General features: G+C 42.5%; 1 protein-coding gene across 5 annotated transcripts in view; it reads left to right on the top strand.

The window, feature by feature from the left end:
• The window catches only part of anks1b (ankyrin repeat and sterile alpha motif domain containing 1B), a 188,813-nt gene that overhangs the window by 52,047 nt on the left and 115,159 nt on the right, over positions 1-21,607 (top strand). For 4 of the 5 annotated variants that reach the window (XM_046378605.1, XM_046378604.1, XM_046378603.1 and 1 more), the window contains 4 exons: positions 11,364-11,516; positions 13,786-13,929; positions 19,487-19,562; positions 21,192-21,293. In XM_046378605.1, coding sequence (XP_046234561.1) covers positions 11,364-11,516; positions 13,786-13,929; positions 19,487-19,562; positions 21,192-21,293 — 475 coding nt within the window. Of the gene's footprint in view, positions 1-11,363; positions 11,517-13,785; positions 13,930-17,788; positions 18,220-19,486; positions 19,563-21,191; positions 21,294-21,607 lie in introns of those variants that run through there. The other variant, XM_046378607.1, reaches the window with a different exon arrangement.

Genomic DNA, 21,607 nt, shown 5'->3' with positions numbered 1-21,607 from the left:
TCACTGAAAATCCTCAAGACCTGCAAAAAGCAGGGAGGCCTAATGGTTAAGGAAGCGGTCAGTCAACTGCAGATGCTGCGTTCACTTAGGATATAAACACTATAACCCACTCAATTTCTGAAGTACCTTGTGGTATAAAACAATAAAGCCAAAAGATGCTTATGCAATGATCACTTGGAGTTTGACGTACAACCTGCTCTGCCTTTGGTAGACGTCTTCATGGGTTCACTCACCTGACCAGTTCCCAGTTAGTCTCTTTATTTCGTTACCAATTTTTCTGTTTATGTTATTTTCTGCAAGGTTTGCTGCTGTACATCAACAAGTGACCTGCTTCTTAGCTGATTATCCTTTGGTCTATTTGGATTTGATCTGGTTGTACTCAGGTTAAGTCACGTCAAGTCAGTTTTATTTATGTGCACCTCAGGAGGCCTTACAGTCTGTACAGTGTAAGACACCTTCGTTCCCTCCATTCGAATGAGATAAAAACTTAAAATTGTCTCTATTTTAAAAATTAATTTATGCATGTCAGGTTCAGGCAGGTTTACCAAGGATCTGTTTCTAACCAACATTTTGGACCCATGAGGAGGTCTGGTTAGTGGCTTTTTGCCTCTGGCCCTGACTCAGAGGAGCATCACAAAAGCTTTGTGAAGCTCACAGATGTGTTTTGCTACATCCTGATAAGAGAAACAATATCTAAATCTAACCTTTGTTCATGGTGTTTGGGAACCCTGTACCCCCACTTGCATGTCAAATCATCAGTCTGGACCGATGGAGGCCCTCTAACTGTGTGCTGCATTAGCTAAATCAGCTAAGTTCAGCTCTTCACTTGTATTTCTCTGGACATTTAAAACAACGCTGTCACAGGTCGTCTCATGGCTCCTGTCCAACAGAGATGATTTTTTTCCCGGTGATCTCGCTCTGACAGCCGGGTGAGCGTTTCAGCACTGGGAGCATTCAGCCTACCGCTGCTGTCGTTCCTCATCAGCAGAAATGACCATCTCCTCCTCCTCCTCCTCCTCCCTCCTCACTATTTTTCTGTCCACCTCTGCTCGCAGCATATTGATGTCACGGCCGTACCGGGGACACAGGAAGTGGGGTTTAATCACAAGTGCTGGCTAAAATGTTAATGACTAAGATGTCTGTTTTAATATTACTTCTCCTGATGGCACTGTAGTAATGGACCTCCCCAGGTTATTGGAGCGTTATTTACTCTAATAAGCACATTTTCCTCCGTCACCATTAGCCAAATCGTTCCCCTCTGAGAGTTGTTAGAGCTTAATTGTTTGCCGTGATAAATGGTGTCCCTTGCCCCTGAAATGGAGAGGTTTGTCAGCTAGTGAACACGGGTAATTTTCTTTTTTTTTTTTCCTTTTTTTCTTTTTATACCCCGTCAATGATTTGTAGAGCTGAGCGAGCTGCTGTGCAGGCGGCGTGGACACACACAGGGTAGAAGATGCTGATTGAGACGATGCTGTACGGAGATGCTGACTTCAGTGCACAGACGACGTGTGTTAATGTGTGTGTGTGTGTGTGTGTGCTTGTGTTTTGTTCTTAAGGAACAAGTGAAGTTCTCCCGCGACATGCTTTTAGACTCATTGTTATGTTGGTGATGAAGTGTATTCAGTCTTCTGGTGTTTTTTGTGTGTAGGAGGTGAGACTCTAGCTGTAAGGCATAGTTCTTCAGTCAAAGAAAGCGCAGACAGACTGGTGCTGTTGTGTCGGTATTTGGTTTGTTGTGCTTGTTAAAACTCAACAAAGAGAATGCGTGTTATATGCCACCAACATATGCAAAAATACAAGCTGTGATTACCTCACACTTTTGGTTTACTGAGCAACAGTTTTTCCTTTCTCAATGGATTTCTTGATGATGTTGAAACTGATGCGAAATGGTTCTCTGGTGTTTTAGGGGAGGTTTTTGTTAGAATACTCAGCATGTAGTGGTGACATTTAGACTAATGTGTTCAAGGAGTGAATGTGATGTATTAACAGAACGTTTCTATGTGCATAAGAAGGGTGTGACAGTTTTATTTATACGGCACATTTCAAACACAAAGGCAATTCAAAGTGCCTTACAAAGAAAAAGCATTAAAATTACATTTAAAACAAGCAATGAAAAGCTTATTGCCTATAGAAGTTTCTGTGCGTGCTTCATCAAGGGTTGGATCGATGCTGTAAGTCGTATGTGGTACCTCGGTGCTCTTGATACCAAGTCGATAACTTCTGCAAATTATTGCTGACTTGCTAATGCGTCTTAGTTTTCTTTCTTCTTCTTTCTCTATTTCTCTCTTGTTTATTTTAAACACAAAAATATGAATTCTGTGCCCACTGGCTTTTTAAAAAGTCTGATCTTAACTTTTGCATGACATATAGACATGCTCTATTGTCTCGCGTTGTCTTTTGTCCTTTGCCGATAAAATGCTGCCTCTGTCTGGCTCTGTAGGTAATGGAGGACCAATGAAAAGTCTATAGGTTACATCTATGGGGTGTTACACTCATTCATCTAGTAGCTGTACTCGTTTATCCTTGTGGGGGGAGCTTGAGGGTCGAGCTCGATCCGAGCCGACACTGGGCGAGAGGCGGGGTACACCTTTTAACAGGTCGCCAGTCAATCACAGGGCTGGCATGCAGAGACACACAACTATTCACACTCACACTCACACCTAAATGGGAGAATGTGAGTGTGCGCCAATTACCCAGCATGTTTTTGGACTGTGGGAGGAGCAGGAACACCTGGAGGGTACCCACACGGGGATGAGGAGAACATGTAAACTCCAGGATGTGTTTGACCCCATAACCCTCTGGAACAGAATCCATCTGGTTAGCTCATATTCATGTGCATCTGTGAAATGAAAGGGGAAAGGAACCTAATATAGCACCTCACTTGTTAATCATCCAATTACACTGATCAGCTTTTCTTGTGTCTCTCTTTATATCACACGTCTCACTTTGAGCCTTGTGAATCAACAAGCTGGAAATTGCTGGTTTTATCTACCCTGTTATCAACAATTTCCATCTTTCCTTCTTCTGTCTAATAAACAGGAAGGAAAATGCTAAGCTACAGCGCTCACATTAGCGAACCTCGACTGTCTGTCACGCCCGTGTGCGCAGACGCAGCAACAACAACACATAAAGACTCCAGCATGGCTGCACTTTGACATCTTTAAAGGTGCAGTGCTTTGATTTTCCTTAAGCGGTGAATTTTATCACCAATTTTAAATGCGTGCGTTTTATACCCCTGCATTATGCATATTTGTACAGCAGTCATTGTTGTTGCGAGGGTGCAGTTGTTCTCAGGTTGCACACATAAATCCGAGTCTAAGATTTATGGAGCGTTTGCTTGTTTACGATGCTCAAGCTTCATATTTTCCCACTGTCTGTCTTGTCTGCAGTGGAGAGCAGGGTCTGCATGCATTACTGATAGTGATATACTGAGTCCTGCACACGCTCACACCCATCATCCAGACTTACAGCAGCATGCCATTGGCTGCACATTACCCCCATTCTCAATGATATTACTCTGCCCACGCACACTATTCCTCATGTCAGAGGTTGTGTGTGCGTGTATGTGTGTGTATCTGCTTGTGCAACTTATTTTATAGGCTGATTCCAGAGAGGCTCATTCTTTTGTTGTAATATCTGCTCTTTTCTTACATGAGAGGGAGAAACATGATTATTGTCCTCACCTTTTTGGACATGAGGTGACAAACAGCGACATAAGTGTGTGGCAGAAGATGCAGGAGGGAGCTGTAATGAGCGAGAAAGGTCTCGAGATTTCCACGAGAAATCCACGGGAGGCGAGATAGCGGAAGTGTGTAGGTGGGACAGTCGAACATGGCAGCCAATAGAGGATTATTCAAGGTTAGTGGAAGTTATTAGTTGGCGGTAAACCAGTTCCAGCCCACTGTTTACAGCCTAATTGGTCCCAGTAGTAGTTCCCATTCACAGCTGCTTTTGTTTATTGTGGGAGCGTATGTGTGTGCGCACGTGTGTGTGAGAGGTGGAGGCCATCTGACTGGAGAAGATGATTATATGTACTGTGTGTGCATGTTTTCGTGTGTGTTTGCATGTGTGAGAGACACTGAGTGATGGTGAAAAACTATTTACTCAAGGCTTGCACTCTGCCTGCATGGCCACATGCTTGTTTTGAGGAGCGAGGCGTTGTTTGTTGTGATCGCCCTCTTTCTCCCACTCAGACTGACTCATGAACTGATGCCACACTTTAGGCCTGCAGCCCGGGTTTAAATTTTTAAAAATGCCTTTGTTGCAATAACGATGTAAAATTAAATTAGAGAGGAGAAGATACAGCAGCGCTTAACTGTCGGGTGAAGTTGCATGCAAGCCAATCAGCCAATCAGTGCTGTTTTAGTAGACATTTGGTGATAGATCACATCCTTTTAAAGGATCGAGTCCAACAGTGTGTGTTATTGGTCTTCAACTGAAAATAAATAAGAGAGGTGGGAGTGACTGAATCTAATCATTGTACATCCTAAGACACAGTATACTGAAGGTCTGTCTGGACTAAATGGAGGGGGGAATGACATTTTCAAACACCCTTCTCACACTTAATAATTCTTCATTCGGCCTTCACTTTACCACGTCTGCATTTCAACAAATGATTTTCGAGTCATTGAGAGGCACACCATCCCATGAAGTGTTTGTTGTACAGTTTCATCTTGAAGAACCACCTGTTACCTGAAGTGTCCTTTTTACACTGTTTAGCCTTTTTGAGAAAACTCTTCTAGGTGGTGCATTCAAGAATGCTCCAGCAATTGATACTTAGTCACTAAAAAGCAGTCACAGGCTGTGTTATGGCAAAAAACTAAACAAATAAATCAAACAAGAAGTCATGATAATCACACATCATGTTACAATAAAGTAAACATCATGTTTACAGTGATGGGTTATATAGCGTATATTGGTCACCGTTATACAGTCGCTGGCCTGAGAATGATACTGATCAGAAGACCTCCGTAAATGTGTTTTTACATGCAGTTTTCTATGTCAGTTTCCATGTGTGCTTTTGTGTACTGGAGGTTTTACTGCTCTTATGTGGTCTTTTACCACCAATCTCCTAACAAAACCTGGTGAATTTAGCAAACCTGAGCACCAAGTGAATCTGTAGCCAAACTGAACTGTAACATTGGGTAAGTGCAGTACAGTAGTGAATGGGCTTTGCCATTTTGATCCTACTCTGTAGCATGTTAGTAAGACAGTTTAGTATCGTTATGCAAGAAATGAGTATATTTTCTGTCTTTTTATGGTGTTACTATAGAACTGCCAGTGGTGAGATGACAAGAAATGAGGGGAAATCATGATGTGGAACAACATGCAGGTTGGCCCACTTAGCCTTAGGATTTGAAGCAGCAGTGCTTAGAATAACATACATCCGGGCATGGTACGAGTATGGTGACTGAGTAATGATGACGCATTTTATCTCAAGGCACTTGCCCAGAGCACAACTGGATCAGAAAGATTATTTTGCTTGTGGCTGACTGTGGCATTGTAAGGGACAGCTGTGTCCTCCAGTGTGTTGGTCTTGCTGACGTAAAACAGATGTGTGTGTGTGTGTGTGTGTGTGAGACAACCTCTGGGCTTCTTCAGTACAGGGACCTCTGGTCTAGTCGATTTAAGGGGTTATTTTGTGTGTATGTGGTTGACTGACGAGGTCAAGTATGTCCCCCCCCCCGTGCTGCTGATACACCCCAAGAATGTTTTCTTTTCCACCAACAGGAGGACAGAGGGTTTATGCTCTTTTCTCTCTCTCTTTTTTTAACTCCCTTTTGTTCTCCCAAAGGTGGAGGAAAAAAAGATCATCAGGACAAAATCACTGACATGATAGGAGAGATTAGAAGCGTGCTACGTTTTGCGATGGACACGTGCATGCATGAAATGCTTCCTGTCCGTGTCTGTCCAGGTGCAGCGAGGCCTTCTGGGAGCCGAGAGGCTGTGAGAACTAAGACAAAGGTAAAAGGTCGTGAGGTTGCTCGCCTGCTGTGTGGTTCCACAAATGTCCCTCTGCGTTTGTGCATGTGCGTATTCACCCTGCTCTCTTGGTAATTCAGTGCCCTATCAGACCCACATGTTCCCACCACACGTGAAAATGAAACCATATGTTTTCTGACGGCCAACATGCGAGCACGGTCTCCGTGAGAACACATGCTACTGCTAGAAACCGCCCTGGGAAAGTCCTCGCTCACACCATTGCCTGCTGCCATGCTGCCAAAACACACACAGTCACACTGAGCCATAGGATGTTTTCTTATGAGTAATCTGTTTAAAGAAAATGTTATGTCATATGCTTTCCTCGGCCTGACGCTCCGTCGGCAGTGGGCTCGCTAATTAAAGTTCAGTAAAAGAAAACTGATTCATAGCGCTGTGAATCAAAACAAACTACAGGCCGAGTGATTATTGCAAGCTGCGAGCAGATTGTGCGTGAGTGTGTTAATTGAGGTGTTACATGAAGACACAGAAAAATATTTGCTGGGTTTTTCCTTTGTGACAAAAAAGCTAAAATGTGGCGTTCAGTTTACCCCACAGAGAGATTCATCTCCATCGGTAAGCAGACAAAAGGGTCAGAGTTTATGTGCTGCAGAGCGAAAACCCTGGACCTGTTGAGAATTGTGTTTGGCTCAAAACACTAAAATTTAGTCCAATTTGATAAAAGCTCCTTCAGGTTTTTGATCTTTTTTGTGTTCTTTATTATTATTATTATTGGTAATTTCACATTTTCAGATTTTATAATTTGGTTTCAGGATTGAAAATCTCAATTTTTCTTTTCTTTTTTTTGTATTTGCTATTCAAACATATTTAGAATCATATTGATAACAGAAGACGAACCAGACAAGTATCACCTTGTGTGTCTCATGTTTTTCATTCCCTCTTTATTTACCCAGCTCTCCCCAGGCGGCAGGCTGAGCTGCTGGGATTATGAGATGCTGTATCGTAGACGAAACTCATCCTGCATATCAGTCCATCAGCATTAACTCGGTGTATGTTCAAACAAATACCTCTGCGCTTCATTCGCTCGGGTTTCATTTCAGCCCGGGCCTGTCTGATAAGGCTCGCTTATTTGCATGGATGTAGCTGTTTGTTTGGTCCCATGGGCATGAATATAGATAAGACTGATAATTTTTACCGAGGGAAGCGTGTGCATGTGTGTGTACAGGTCAATGCACTGTAATATTACAAGTGCACAAGCGGTATTCAAGTTAAGAAAGACAGTGGAGGTATGCCGTCAAAAATTGCAACAAAGTTCTCCTTGAACTGTAATAAAACCACACAGCTGTCTTGGTAAATGCAAGGTACTTTTCATCACGCATAGTTTTTATATTTGTGACCGTTAACTGTGTATCATTTCCATACGCAGCCGAGAGAAAAGCACTGACATCTGTTTGTATGGGCATGTCAATAATGTGCCGCCATGCCTGTTGATGTGCCATTAGTAGATGGCCATTGCTCAAAGCCCAATCGGCAACAATAGGGCGAGTCCGAGATGATATTGGAAAGCTGTCAGAGTGAGAGTAATGAAAATGTATAGCCCACTCTGAGAACATGGAGGGAGGATTTTCTCCTCTTCTCCTGCTCTCGCTGTCCACCTCCCTCGTCTTGTCACTCTGTGTTTCTGTTCGTCTCTTTGTCACTCTCTTTTCTGTCCGGGAATTGTGTTTTTTTTTTTTTTTTATCCCCCCCTCCCCAAACCTTTGTCCAATCCTCTGCACATCATGCAGCAGATTGGACTGACAAAGCTTTCTTGTCCGTTCAAGGCTGCAGACACAGAACGGGTCAGCGCCAACAATAGTTGCAATCTCCATCTCCGTCCCTGTGGTTAGCATATCCGTGTTGACATTTATCTCTGCATTTGTGTGTTTGTGTGTGTGCGATCCATTCGTCTCATTACCTCTGGTCATTATCATCTTGTTGAAGGCATAATCCCTGATCCAAGTGTGAGTAATCAAATTTTGACCATGCAGTCTTCCCACAATGTGTCCACTCAGGAGCTCTCAGTTGCCATAATTTTCCTCATAATAAAGGATGAAAACTGTTTTCACTCCTTTCAATATGTTGGCCAGACAAATGTTCTGGATGCTGTTAAAGACTTTTTTTTTTTTAGCTCAGCCAAGTTTTGGAAAAACAGAAGTAATGGGCCTGCAATTTTACTAATAACCAAAGACACAAAGTCTGTAGATCAGACTCTTCAGTAACCAGGGACATGCAGAATACTCCATTGTGACTGGCTTGCAGGTGTCTGTCTGTCACATTAACACTTTGGGTTTTTAATTCACTATGCTCCACTTTACCAGTTTTTCCTCAGAGTGTGTAAAGGTTTGTGAGAATACGTGCTGAGGAGTCCTCAGAAATAATGGACTCTGTGTGAAGGAAAATGCCACCTCTGTGTGTTATGGTGTTTTTCACTCCCACCTCGTTTTCTTGTATCTCTGCTCACAAATACACCTTTAATTATAACACGGTTCAGGTGCTCTTGCATTTAACATTAAATAGATGACGTTGCTGTTCCACGCTAAATTCTGTCAAAAGCAAATGAGGACTGATTGTGCTGCATTTATGTTGGTTTTAGGACTTGGCGTGTCTACATATATAGGTCACTGCGATGAAGACAGCATATACAATAGATTAGATAAGATAAAACCTAATTGAACCCTCGGGGAAAGCAGAAAATAGTAATATAGTAGAATATCCACACAGGAACAAAGGAAACAGTTTATTAAACATAATTCAACCAACAATTACACCAGTACTGTGATGAATGTGAATTACAGTGTGCACGAGTGTGTGTGATTATTGTGCTTACAGTAAAGCGGGCCTGCAATCAGACCTGCTCTGGAAGGTTCCACTCCGCCGTCAATGGAGGGGTGTGCGGCCCATAGGGAAACCAGACGGATCTGATTGGCTGAGGAAGAGGCAGGGCTCTCTAGCACGTTTGTGGTGTTTTTGCTGCTGGATGGCGTGTTTGTGTGTCTTCATATAGGGGGCTCTTGTTATTCACGCGGTATCTCTTCATCTCTCACTCTCACTGCTCAGAGGGGTTTATGAAAGGAGGGAGAGCGATGGAGGGAGGGCCAAGGCTCTGGGGAGAAGGAGTGTAAGAAAAGGCACGAGATGAGATCTGAGCAGCACAACGCGGCCGTGGTGGAAGTTTTAAGAGGTGCATTCGAGGCAGGAAATGGGAGGCAGTTTGATAAAAGGAAGGGGAATAGAAAGGAGGAGGACATATCAAAAACATGTTTGTATATTGAGGCACGATAGAGAGTATTTTCAACTGCTGATTACTTGAAAAGGTGAGCAGGTGTCTAAAGAGCAATTTGATGGCGTTGACTTGCCTGCTGTTTCAGTCTTTCTTTCTGTTCATTTTAAGCCGTTTCTTGTTGGGAGCTTATTTTGTTTTCTCCCACTGATGTGGAAGCAGACGTTAGTAGTAACCAAACATTGTTGAGTGAAGAAATATTTCGACAAAGCTGTGTTATTCACGGTCGTGGCCATTTTTCTGATAATTTTTTTCATTAATATAGCAAGCTAGTTAGCTAGTTATGAAGGAAGATGACATCATATTTCTAGTCCTGCCTGCTATGCTCTGATTGGTTGCCAGGTGGATGGGTGGGCTCACCAGCAAATCTGGCTCAATGGCTCAACAAATTAGATGCGAGTAGAGGTGATTCAGAGGTGTGACGTGGCTGACCCTAAGCCCCCCGTTAGCTTGAACTTACTGCTTCTAATAAATGAATAAGTTCATTCAGAGTTCAAACACTTCGTGCGAATTGTACTCGCTACTCATTTTTGTATTAGCACCCAAGCTGTTCGTACTGCATATAGTTGTTTTCTGTTTTATATATTAGGGGGTGCTTGCCAGATCTGAGTGAATGTGACAGTGTACTTTAAAGTACTTTTGGTTTAGAGTATAAAATTACTTGAGCACTATAGATTAGAATCCATTGATAGTATAATGAAGATACCGTGTAGTTTACTTGATAACTGTACTTGAGAGACTGGTGGAGGTTGATGTGTTTGATTTGTTGACATCGGATCTTCTGACATAGGTCTCCTTTTCTTAGATAATTCCTTGATTTACTCTACCTGCTTTTCCTCTCCTTGTTTCCTGCCTCCCTTTCCTTTTTTTTCATCCTCTAAACATCACGTAGTATTAATGTATTAAATTTCAGCGCTAGGATAAACACCAGCAGCAACGCGGCCTCACACGCACGCCCTTTTTTAAACTTTACTCTCACCCCTTTGATAATATCCACATCCATGCGTGTGCATCTACAATATATGGCTGCCAGATTATCCATTTTGAGGTGTGTAGGAATACACAGATTTAATCCCTGCAGGGTGCACTTGTGCTGTCGTTATCATCTCCTCTCTCTTCTCCCCCGGTATGGCTATCCGTCATGTTGCTCTGCCCTTCATGGGTGTCCCTCTGCCCGCCTTTCCAGTCATTATTGTGCTGTTTTCACCAAGAGCTGAAGGACCCCAGGGGCACCCAACAATGTTCCTGTCCTGACAGGGGACCCCAGGAGAGCCAGGAAATGGCCACAGTTCTTTTAAACACGAAAGCCTCCCAAGTTCAAAGTATCCTTTAAAGCACAACCACATTTCAGGCCAAAAAACTATGTAGTGTAAATTAACTTATTTCGTTATAAGGTCTGGACCAGTGGAGTGGGAGCTGACGAGCTCAAATGGAGAGTGTCGAGGAAAGTGCTGGACCACACAAAGGAACAGAGGAAAACGCTTTGCTTACAGCCGCTGCTTCTGTTTCGCAGACAGGAAGCTATAGATTTCCCTCGACAGCTCTCACAAACCTGACACGCGTTTGGAATTTGTACATGCAGAATGATATACTGACCCAGAAATGTGTTTCATATGCGTCGAAAAAATGTCTGCACAGAATGTAGCTTTCCATCTTGAATTTCACCTTGTGTCAGATTTGTGATAAATAAAACTAACTGCTCTCTCCTCCTCCTTCCTTCCTCCTCTTCCTGTGTATCTCAATCCTTTCACCCACATTTGCCCTACTTATAACTCACCACTTTCTCATTTTCTGTGCTATTAATCGCAACCAACTCATATTCCTCTTTTTTTATCCTCTTCGTTTTCGTCTTCCATCACCTTTTCCCAATTCTCTTATTGCCTAAATCACCTGCCTCTCTTCTTTACTGTCGACCCGCCCTGCTGCCTCACGGCATCCTTCTTCTGACATGTTTTTCCCCCTCACACTCTCCTCGCTCCATCGCCCTCCTTCCCACTCTTCATCATTCCCATAATCCTTACATCCACTTCCACCTCTTCTCTCATTTTCTCCCCTTCACCCTTCCTCCTGTCAATCTTCCTTCCCTTTCATTCTTGCACAGAACCATGAAAAGGAAACTGCGCTTCATTGTGCAGCCCAGTACGGACACTCTGAGGTGGTTTCAGCGCTGCTTCAGGAGCTGACCGACCCCACCATGAGAAACAGCCGACAGGAAACGCCTCTGGACCTGGCAGCGCTGTATGGACGTCTGCAGGTCAGTAAGAAGGGCATCCATCAGTTTTATGGAAACGTTCATTAGCTGAAGGTGTGTATTTCACAATGCAAGGCCAGGAATTTGTCAGTTTCGAAACTTTCCTCTGTGCCTCTTCATATAGTATTGCTAAAATACGAAGAAAAGCATTTGATGATAAGAAACACATAAAATGGGATCTCACCCTCACTTTTTAATACATCCAGAGGTCAGAAATCTTCATACAGATGATGGAGAGGACAGTGTAGAATGACTCTAGTCTGTGATATTAATGTGAATGGCATAAACAATCAGCTGCCACAAGGGCTGCAAACCCCTCAGTACATTTAATTTGTAATGAGAATTTAATTGCAGGTACAGTGAACCAATTATCTGTCCTTGCCACTTGGCACCATCAAAACAAACGGGCGTTGCTGAGGGAACATCTTGTTGTTTTAACCGATACTTAAGCTGGTTTTGAGGGTCGGATCTATGGGAACCGTGTGAGAACTTCTGTACAGATCCTGGTGAAGCTCCTCGCTGGCAGGTGAAAGGAAGCAGCCGGTGATTCAACATGCACCTTCTCCAGGACAACAGCGGGTGTCAGTGGCGACATTGAACACACACAGTGCGTGGGAAGCAACTGCTCTCAGTCTGAGATTTGCTGTTGATTATTTTAAATTTGGTAGATGAGAATAAAACTTCCTCAAATACTTCAGGTGCTAGACAGACAGGCGGGTACACATTTTTAGAGCTGCGACTTCACTCCTTTGTGTGACAAAATATGCACACAAGTGCACATTCACACCGAGAGGCGTACGCCACAGAATCGTGCCGATGTTCAAATGCAATCACACATTCTCCCTGCTAAGGTAGTGAGTAATTGCAGTCAAGCCATACAGGTTTGTCTGACTGTGAATGAATAATTTATAAAGGCAGCAGTATTTCTCGTTTGCGCTCTGCATGATAATGAAGGGAAATCCCTATGGTGGAAGTTACTGCTGCACGGAGATGTAACTAATACAGGGCAAAAGTTTACTATATACACACATTCAGTGCACACACACACACACAAAGACACACAGAACAGGAGGAACTACATGTCGTTGAACTGAGTTATTTAAGGGACCATCCCTGATCAAACAGCTCACAACAATCTCCCGCTGTGTTCGATTTGATTGACACACAAAGACTGAAAAAACATTACAAAACAAATAACACTACATATACTGTATATATATTTCATAGTATATTTTGATTCAGGGGAGAAAAACACCCACTAAATGCTGACTTCAGCTAACCCTTTATTGAGCCTGCCACGACTGACACTCTTGCTTGACAAATTACAGTTTACAGTGATAATAGTGGCAGATCTACCATTCAATATTCATAGTTCTTATTTGAACAGCGGGTATTGATTACACATAATAAAACAAAGGCAAAGGCTTCTCATTTCCAGCCGTTGTTTGTCCATATTGGCTGCTGAAATGACAGCTGCAGGTAACCAAGTGGGTGATTAGCAGCAATTCTGTGAGTTGGTTGAAAACTGTAAAATATGCACATATGATGACTACATACAGCACATGTCAAAATATTGAAGGATCAAAGCTAACAAGTCTCAGGCTACAAGTCAGTGTTTTCACCAGCAGATGATCCATTTTAATAAGCTAGTTAGCTTCAGTGTTATGGTACAGTACTGTAAATAATGTTAGTTATTGCTGTATTGCTGCAGTTATTGCTGCTGCTGTAATGTAAACATACCCCAAAAGAAACGGAGCAGGAAGGAGCTGCTAACATTAGCTTGACCTCTGCTTACAGTGATATGCTCCAGTCCTCAGTGGGGATTTTTGTCCTGTAACCAGCAGTCCTGAAATAATAAAGCACTTGGCTAAAGATATTCTCTCTGGTTATCACTTTCAGCTAGGAAGCAGAAAATCTGAAAAACACTGTTTTATTAGTTCACTTAGACATTTCCTCTTTTATATTTAGTCTTGTTAAGGGTAAAAAGCAGACAGCATCCTTCAAAGTGTTTACTCGGCACATCATTATGTCTTATTCGGCGTATTTCTGTGTCTGCATTAATTATTAAGCAAACATAGCGTGTGATTACTCAACACTGCTTCTCTTTGATTCTCAGGTGCAGCGAACATGCAGTTTGTCTGAAAAACTCTGAACTTTGTGTCTGCTGTGAAGCTGCAAAAAAATAAATAAATAAATAAAACGTGACTAATGGCCCAGTTTCTTCAAACTTTGCCTTTTGGTCCCTGACACGCAGCCGCGTTTTTGTGCACAGGTGGTGCGCATGTTGGTGAGCGCTCACCCCAACCTCATGACCAGTCACACTCGCCGACACACTCCGCTTCACCTGGCTGCACGCAACGGGCACCACAGCACCGTCCAGACCCTGCTGGAGGCGGGCATGGACGTCAACTGTGTGGTAAGACAAAACCTTTTTTTTATTTATTTATTTTTTAATAAGCCCTTAATGTCCTCTATCAACATCCAAGGATTTAGCAGATTATAGTAGCCTCGTGGACAGAAATGTTAAAGAAATAACAAGAATATTGCTTTTTCATTAGCCTTTATTGTCTTAGGGCAAACTGACTTCCTTTTGAGAAAATTGGATTTCAAAAACTTTTAGAAATGTGACTTAAGTTAATCCACCGTTGGGTGGGTCTTTTAAGATTGGACAGCTGGAAGGAGTAATATTGTCTTTATTTTCGGAAACCCACTTTGAGTTGTGTGCTTGTACAGATATAAGGTGAAAAAAATCCAAAGGTAATCACATTTATAGTATTTTCTTTGAAGTATTCCTTTAAAACATACATATGTATGAAAATACAGCTTTAGTTGTTACGTGAAAGTTTTTAAACAGAAGAAAATAATGAAGTGGAACTTGACTTTGACACTTTTTGACACATTTTATCTGATTCTGCTGCAAGCGGAGAAGGTGAATACAAAGATATCTTTTGTCCTTCTGTCTGAGAAAATTCTTCCAAATCTCTGTGACTCTGAATCTCCGTCCTCCTCTCATCTCTGCTGTATGTGAATATTTTAGAAGCTGCTTTCTTGTGATTTTAATGAAAGGAGGGTACAGCTTTGTTTTTTTTTTTTTTCTGTGTATATAATCCACCACAGGCATAAATGCTTGACAGATTCTCCTTTTGAGAGTGTGTTCCTGTATGTGTGTGTGTGTGTGTGTGTGTGTGTGTGAGAGAGAGAGAGAGAGAGAGAGAGAGAGAGAGAGGACCGGAGAGCTTGTCTATGTGATGCCTGCCTCCTCATGGCGTGGCAGTGGAGAGGGATGAATAATTGATTGGAGAAAAGATCGAGCGAGGAGGAGGAAGAGGACAGGGTGTTCCTGAGAGGTCCTGGGAGCTTGTGGTCTTCCCTCTTCACACTACATCTTAAGTTGAGGAAATAGAAATACAGAGTCACTTATGGTCTTTCCGTCATGCTGCTTGGACTGCGCTTCTCTGCGTTCATTTACATTTTGTCTTATTGCGTATTCCGAGTCGTCCAGACGATTGAAACGCAGCTTTGTCCCGACCCTTTCTGAGCCATTTGTTATTGTGAAACCTTGTCAAAATGCAGCCACGCATTACTGCTTTCTTCAGCGCTGGTTTCCTTCTCTGGAGACGGTTTTCTCCGACAACTCTTTGACTTTGCTCACTTGCCTTAAATGTTAATTGTAGAAAAGAAAAGCCCCTTACAGCACTAATCAGCCTGCTAAGACTAACTGAACTGAGTGTTGTTTTTTGTTTGTTTGTTTTTCTGAATATGTAATTAGAATGACAGTGTCATTCACATTATAAGACATTTAATTTGTCTCCGACAGTTTTTATGTTGACTTGGGAGTACCTATTTTGACATTATTCCAGTTTGACAGATCGACAGCTGGTGTGAATGATGGTGATTTTTAATGTAAACACTCAAGTGTGTGTTGTTGTTGTTGTTTTTTTTTTGGTTTTCTTTTCGTCAACTCTTTTAACTCTGCCTCATTAGTGATTAGTTCTACAGATGGTAGTTTGGTATTTCTGTTTCCTCTGATAATTAGAGGATATTTAAAGAGAAAGAAATCATGATGTGTGTGAAAATAACTCCAGGTCACGTGTTCCAGTCCTCCCTGCCTCGTCCCTTTCTTATTGGTACTTCCATACTTTGGCATGTGACTTAACTGACATAATTATATAATAAACACACTGCTAAACCTTACAAATATTTTATTTTTCACATTTTTTGTGAAAACTACCAACAAACGGGACACAAACTTCCACACGTCCTATGCAAACAAAACAAACCTTACTACTTTGCAGCACATGTTGTTATCTTTCTTATGAATCCAATTTTATTATTTGAGTGTCTGTCAGGGGAGACTTTTCTTTTTTTGTTTCCCCCCACATTGTGATTCTTCACTTCAGTTAGTGCTGTTAGGTGATCATGAAGGATTGAAGGAAAACCAGCTTCAAAGGTTTCTTGGCTCAGGCAGTCTCAGGGCCTCTGGAGTCTGAATCCAGAAACAAGATAGTTAGGATACTGAGGAGCCACAGCGGCGGGGAGCAATCAATATCAGAGTTTGTTCTACAAACACAAGAATCAAGAAATCCTTTAAAGAAGACTCCCTTCTGCCTGGATGCAGGGTTGCTGCTGTACAGACTGGTGATGAATCTGAGCTTAATCATTCTTACGAAATCTGATCTGACTTGATGTTCATTTGCAACAGAGACATATGGCAGGAGAGGCTGTTGGTGTTCGGTGTAAGTGCCGCCTGTACACAGCACACGAAGCATGTAAAACGTCTTTCTGCTGTACAGTTAAAAGGTCGAGGAGGGTCTGTGAGTCTGTTAGGGCGAACACTTCGTCACTTTGAGCCTTTGCCCTCCGGTCTGTCACGAACATATTGCATCTGCAGTTTGGACAGTTTTGTGAGTATGGACATGTCCGTGTTTGTGTGTATTTATTTCTGGAAAGAAGGAAACAACTTGACCTGTTGGATATGGGTTTCGTTCTGGTGCTCTCACAGCATGGATACCCATGACTCAGCGGCACTGTGCCCATCCTCTCTGCCTTCTGTCCTTGTTGCAGACTGTGTGTGTGTGTGCTCTGATCTGAAGAGAAGGGCTGTGTTTCTCTGCAGGGATTTGGCCTCGGGCTCCATGTGTGAAGTGAAGATGAACACTCGACTTTGATTTGCCTCGTCCTCTCCTCTCTGCACACTGCTGTAAATCTCTCGCTCTCCCTTTCCCTCTCGTCGTGTCTCTCCACCTAACGATGATGAGCACTGCGAGCCTTTGATACCTCGAATCTCGTCTGCAATTTACCCTTCACTCTCGTGCTGCTCCATCTCTTATTTGGCTGAATATAATGCATAGAAGCAGCACCATCTTTTCCCTTTTTCTCCATGACAGACACAGTAACATTAATCTATTGCACACGCGGCGAGCGAAATTGCCATCACGGCGGGTTAAACTCCCTTTTTCCTCACGTGTTCTGGTGGGTTTGAATAAACAGAGCATGTATTTGATTCCCCCTGCCTCCCCCGTCTCCCCCTCTCTTCACTGCTCTTTCACTCACCCTCTCTTTTTCTACATCACCCTCTCATCCTCTCTATGGTTTTGTCTGTAAGGCCCACAGTGTTGGCACTATACTGTTGACAGCAAAGAGTGGATGCTATGGGCGACTCACAGATGGCCAGCTTGTAAATCGTCTTGAGTGGAAAGTGTGTGTGTGTGTGAGAGAGAGAGAGAGAGTGACAGTACAGGTCAGTAATTGGAGTCAAGCCATATAGGTCTATCTGAGTGTGAATGAATAATTTATAAAAGCTGCACAGTCACTCTCTCTCTCTGTTCTCACTTTCTGTCGCTCTCTCCCTCTCTGACTGTTTCCATAATAATGAGCGGGAAATCCCTATAGAGGAACCTGCTGCTGAGTGGCCAGGTAGCCGACAAAAGGTCAAAAGTTTAGTATAAACACATACCCTCGCACACATGTGCAAATGAAACACGCTAGATTGCCTTTTCTAAGTGGAGTTGGGCATTTACACTCATCTGAGCATCAGCATTTCTGCCAGCAGCCCTGAAACAGAAAGTCATCTGCCTTTCAATTCCCGGAAACTCTTAGAGAGCGAGATTGGCCTTCCTTTTCCTTGTTTCCTTATGACATCACTGACTGATCGCCATGGGAAGCGGGATGGGAAGTGGTATAGAGATGACCATAAGAGGGGGGAGAGGTTAGAAGGGCAAGTGGTGTGTGTGTGTGTGTGTGTGTGTGTGAGGAAAAGAGGGTGGATCATTTCCTGTGTTCCCACCTCTCCTCGCTTGCTTGTGAGTAAAAGATTGTCTCCTCTGGCTAAACTTGCACAGTTTGTGACCACACATCTGTCTTCACGTTGGATTTACCCCTACAGTATTCTCCTAAGAAAACTGGGCGATCCACCTTTGACCTTTTGAGGACCTTTGGAGCGGCTGCATGTGGCGTATTGTCCGATGACACTGTTTTAATGCAGAGGAAACAGAACGGCTACAGAAGGTTTAGTGCTCCCTGCAGAGGACGAGCGAGTCGGTGTGGAGTGTCGTCGTGTTGAGTTGAATTTCCCGGCCGAGTATCAGCAGACCTGGCTGTCGTCCACATAATTTGTCTTCATTAAGGCTCGGAGTTTGGTGCAGTCCGGGTTTTCATCTGTGTTGTCAGGGAGCCAACCGTGAAGGATGCGACTGGTTCAGCATATGTATGTTGCTGGGTGTGTGTGTGTGTGTGTGCGTGTGTGTGAGGGTATGCTTTTAATATCATGTATGGACAAGTTTTTAGTGTCCATGTTGGGTATTTTAGCTTCAGGCGAGGTACACTGTGTAAAGCAGATGTCCTGACAGATATTATCCCACAAACCTTTTAAGCAGTAGAAGCAAAGTTGGCAAGTATTGAATTATTTAGCATTTTTGTCCCTTTGAATTATATCTCCTAGTCATGACCTTTGACCTTAATAGCATAAATAAACATTGTCATATTGCATAGTTGTACAAGATGGTTTTAACGCTAACCTTTATTTTATACACTGAAGTTTTCGAATTTAGTGGCACCTCTCTCTTCGTACTGTTTTTGCCTTTTCTTTCCTGTATCCTACAGTGATTTGAACACAGTTCCGCATGAAATAAATAAAAAAAACAACAATAGAGGCAGAAATGAAGAGTCTGAGCTGTAGAATTAAAATCGACTCGACTTTGCACCCACCATCGTGGCGCATTTAAAGGAATAGGAAGGCTAAAAGGATATAAACTGAAGCAACAAGCATGAAAAAAGGAAAATAAATAAATATTTTAAAAAGAATTGCCTCTTCTATATCGAATCAAAAACAAAAATGAAGACGGGCATTTTATATATGACATTATGGATAATAGACAGCGCATACAAATTGTGCACCTAGTGGCTTTAAGTCCAGCTGTGTTTGTTACAGTTACAGGGTAACTGACTACTAGCAGCTTGATCTTCCTGACTGTGGCTCCTCAATGTTTAAAAATGAGCTTGTCGGTGTAATTGGCTCTCTCATCACCACTGATCCAAGATGAAACACATAACCAGCACTCCCCCCTCACTGGTTTCCATGTGTTGCATCACATCTGTAATATCCCCATTAGACGCACTGGAGGCTGATGCGGCCCCGATGTATGTTGAGGGAATTTGGGACGTTTCCACGCAGGCTCCCGCCGCTTGTGTAATGATTCTGAAATCGGTGTGGCCTGGCGCTGTTTGAAGGCGAGTGAATGTGACTCTTTTTAATCTTGTTGGACCTCATTGGTTTGGCTGCCAGAGAGAAAGAGCGATCGTATCAAATGAAAATATTGTCCACTCGCTCCCTGTTTAATCCTCGTGCCATTTGTTTTGTAATGCTTTCCGTGCTCCCAATCCACTTCTGTTTTTGATGTCTATTTTTGTCTCTGTTTTCAATTGTTAAAAGTGATGGAATATTAACACACACTGTCTGTCTGTCTGTCCCTTAGACTGAGAATGGCAGTGCCCTCCATGAGGCAGCTCTCTTTGGGAAGATGGATGTAGTTCGCCTTCTGCTTCACTCAGGTGAGCCTATAAATGCATTCTATAAAAACAAAAAACATGAGTGTGTTTGCTTGTGTGTGTGTTCCCCTTGTTTTCCTATTTAACCTGGATTTTGGTTGGATTTTATTTATTTATTTTTTCATTTCAGATTTGAGGGTTGAATTTGCCCCTCAGGTGAACTCCAGGCGTTTGTCTGCTATCATAAATCCTGGACTTGTTGTTTTGGATATTTTCTTCAGTAGCATCAGGAGGAGGTGGAAAGTTACACTGTGTATGACATGTGGTTTTTCGTTTTGACTGTGGTAATGTGGTCAAAGATTTTGGTGATGAGTAGGGGCAAAAATCGATTTTCGACACTCGATCCCTGCTAGACATTAGCAAATAACAATATGCATTCAAGCTTTGTAAAATCCACAAAAAATTGAAATTAGAAAGAAAATAGCAGAATGTTTTTGGACACTATTGTCCTTTGATAATGCCGCCAGCCCTCACCCTCTTTTCCTTTAGCACTTCCTGTTTCCTGCCTGACTTCCTGTGGGTGGCCATGTTCTTTTGGCCTCGATTTTATTAACATCCTGGATCAGCATGCGGCTGCTCTGGGCTGATTCAGTGAACTTAAACCCAATGCAACCCTTTCAATAAAGTGTGTGTGTGGGGTGGGAAGCAGTTGGTTGTTGTGTGGATGCAGGATGGGCAGCCAGCCTTTGATTGTCAGTCGTGAACTATGCAGGGAAACAGCTGAGGATGTTGAAATATACTGTCAGTGCATCAAAAAATATCTTTGACATGTTTTGAATTTACTTAACTGTGAATTGACTGTATCACACTGACTGTGCAGACGTGGAAGTGGTTATTGATCTTATCATCTGCTTAATGTGCTGATCAACTCCTGTGAACCTTAAGCATCAAAATTGATTATTCATTCAGTGTATTCTGTTCTTGGATTTACAATAAATATAGAAAACACAGAAAGAAAAAAATCTGAGAAATGAAAAAGAAGAGAGAAGCAGTAAGTTGGTATGAAAGAGAAAAAAGTGGAACAGCAGACATCAGGTCCAAGAAAGGCTTCCTGTCAGTTCTTATTCATTTTCCTTTATTCATATCTTATGGTGCCCAGCAGAGTGACTGGAATGACATTTATTTTTCATGCTGAATTGAATCTGTAAGCACAGGAAGGGATTAAACAGGCTAACAATCAGGTAAATTAGTGTGTACTGTTGCCAAAAGAATTTTTCCCGTTGACTTTGTATGTATATCAGTGGTAAAAGCATGTGTATTCATATTGGTTAGTTTGTGCTCCTGCGTACAAGAGAAACTCTGGTTTATAGACTTGATTAAAAGCAGGTTCACAGTCAGTAAAGAGTCTTCATGAATTAATAAAATCCCGCATTCATCTTTTGAACTCAGCTGCAACTCATTCATCTTTTGCTGACTGGAGTTTTGTGGGTATGAGTGTATGTGGATCAGCTGGTCTGCGGCTCGGTCTGTGCATGTACATGTGTGTGCTGTATGATTGTTAGTTCACTGTGTCTTCAAGCCAGCATAAGTAGGTTTATCTTGTTTGACAAAGTCATGTTTGTCAGTGCTTTCACTGTATTTGTGTGTGTGTGTGTGTGTGTGTGTGTGTGTGTGTGTGTGTGTGTGTGTCAGGGATCGATACAAATCTGAGAGACAACCAGGGGAGAACTGCTCTGGAGATCCTGAGAGAACATCCTGCCCCGAAATCCCAGCAGATCACAGCTCTCATCCAAGGTAACACACACACACACACACACACACACACACACACACACACACACACACAGATTTAGATGGATTTCACTTGAGAAATTGGGCCGTCTTTGAGGCAAAAAATAAAAAAGAGTAAATGTAGTGTAACATAACCAAGAATGAAAAAACAGTTTTTGCAGCTTTACAGTTTCTTTTTTTTTCTCATGTGGACATTTTAGGCTTACAGGAACTCTAACATGTGTAGTCTGGACTTAACTGTGTGAATTGATTCACTTGTACAAGTCTTATCTGCTCAGAGAGACAGTAATTGGTGGGAACTGGTCCAAGACTGCACT

This window comes from Scatophagus argus, chromosome 22 (assembly GCF_020382885.2).
Source record: "Scatophagus argus isolate fScaArg1 chromosome 22, fScaArg1.pri, whole genome shotgun sequence".
Taxonomy (NCBI): domain Eukaryota; kingdom Metazoa; phylum Chordata; class Actinopteri; family Scatophagidae; genus Scatophagus; species Scatophagus argus.
The sequence above is the reverse complement of the archived record's forward strand: the minus strand, read 5'-3'. Positions and strand labels throughout refer to the sequence as shown.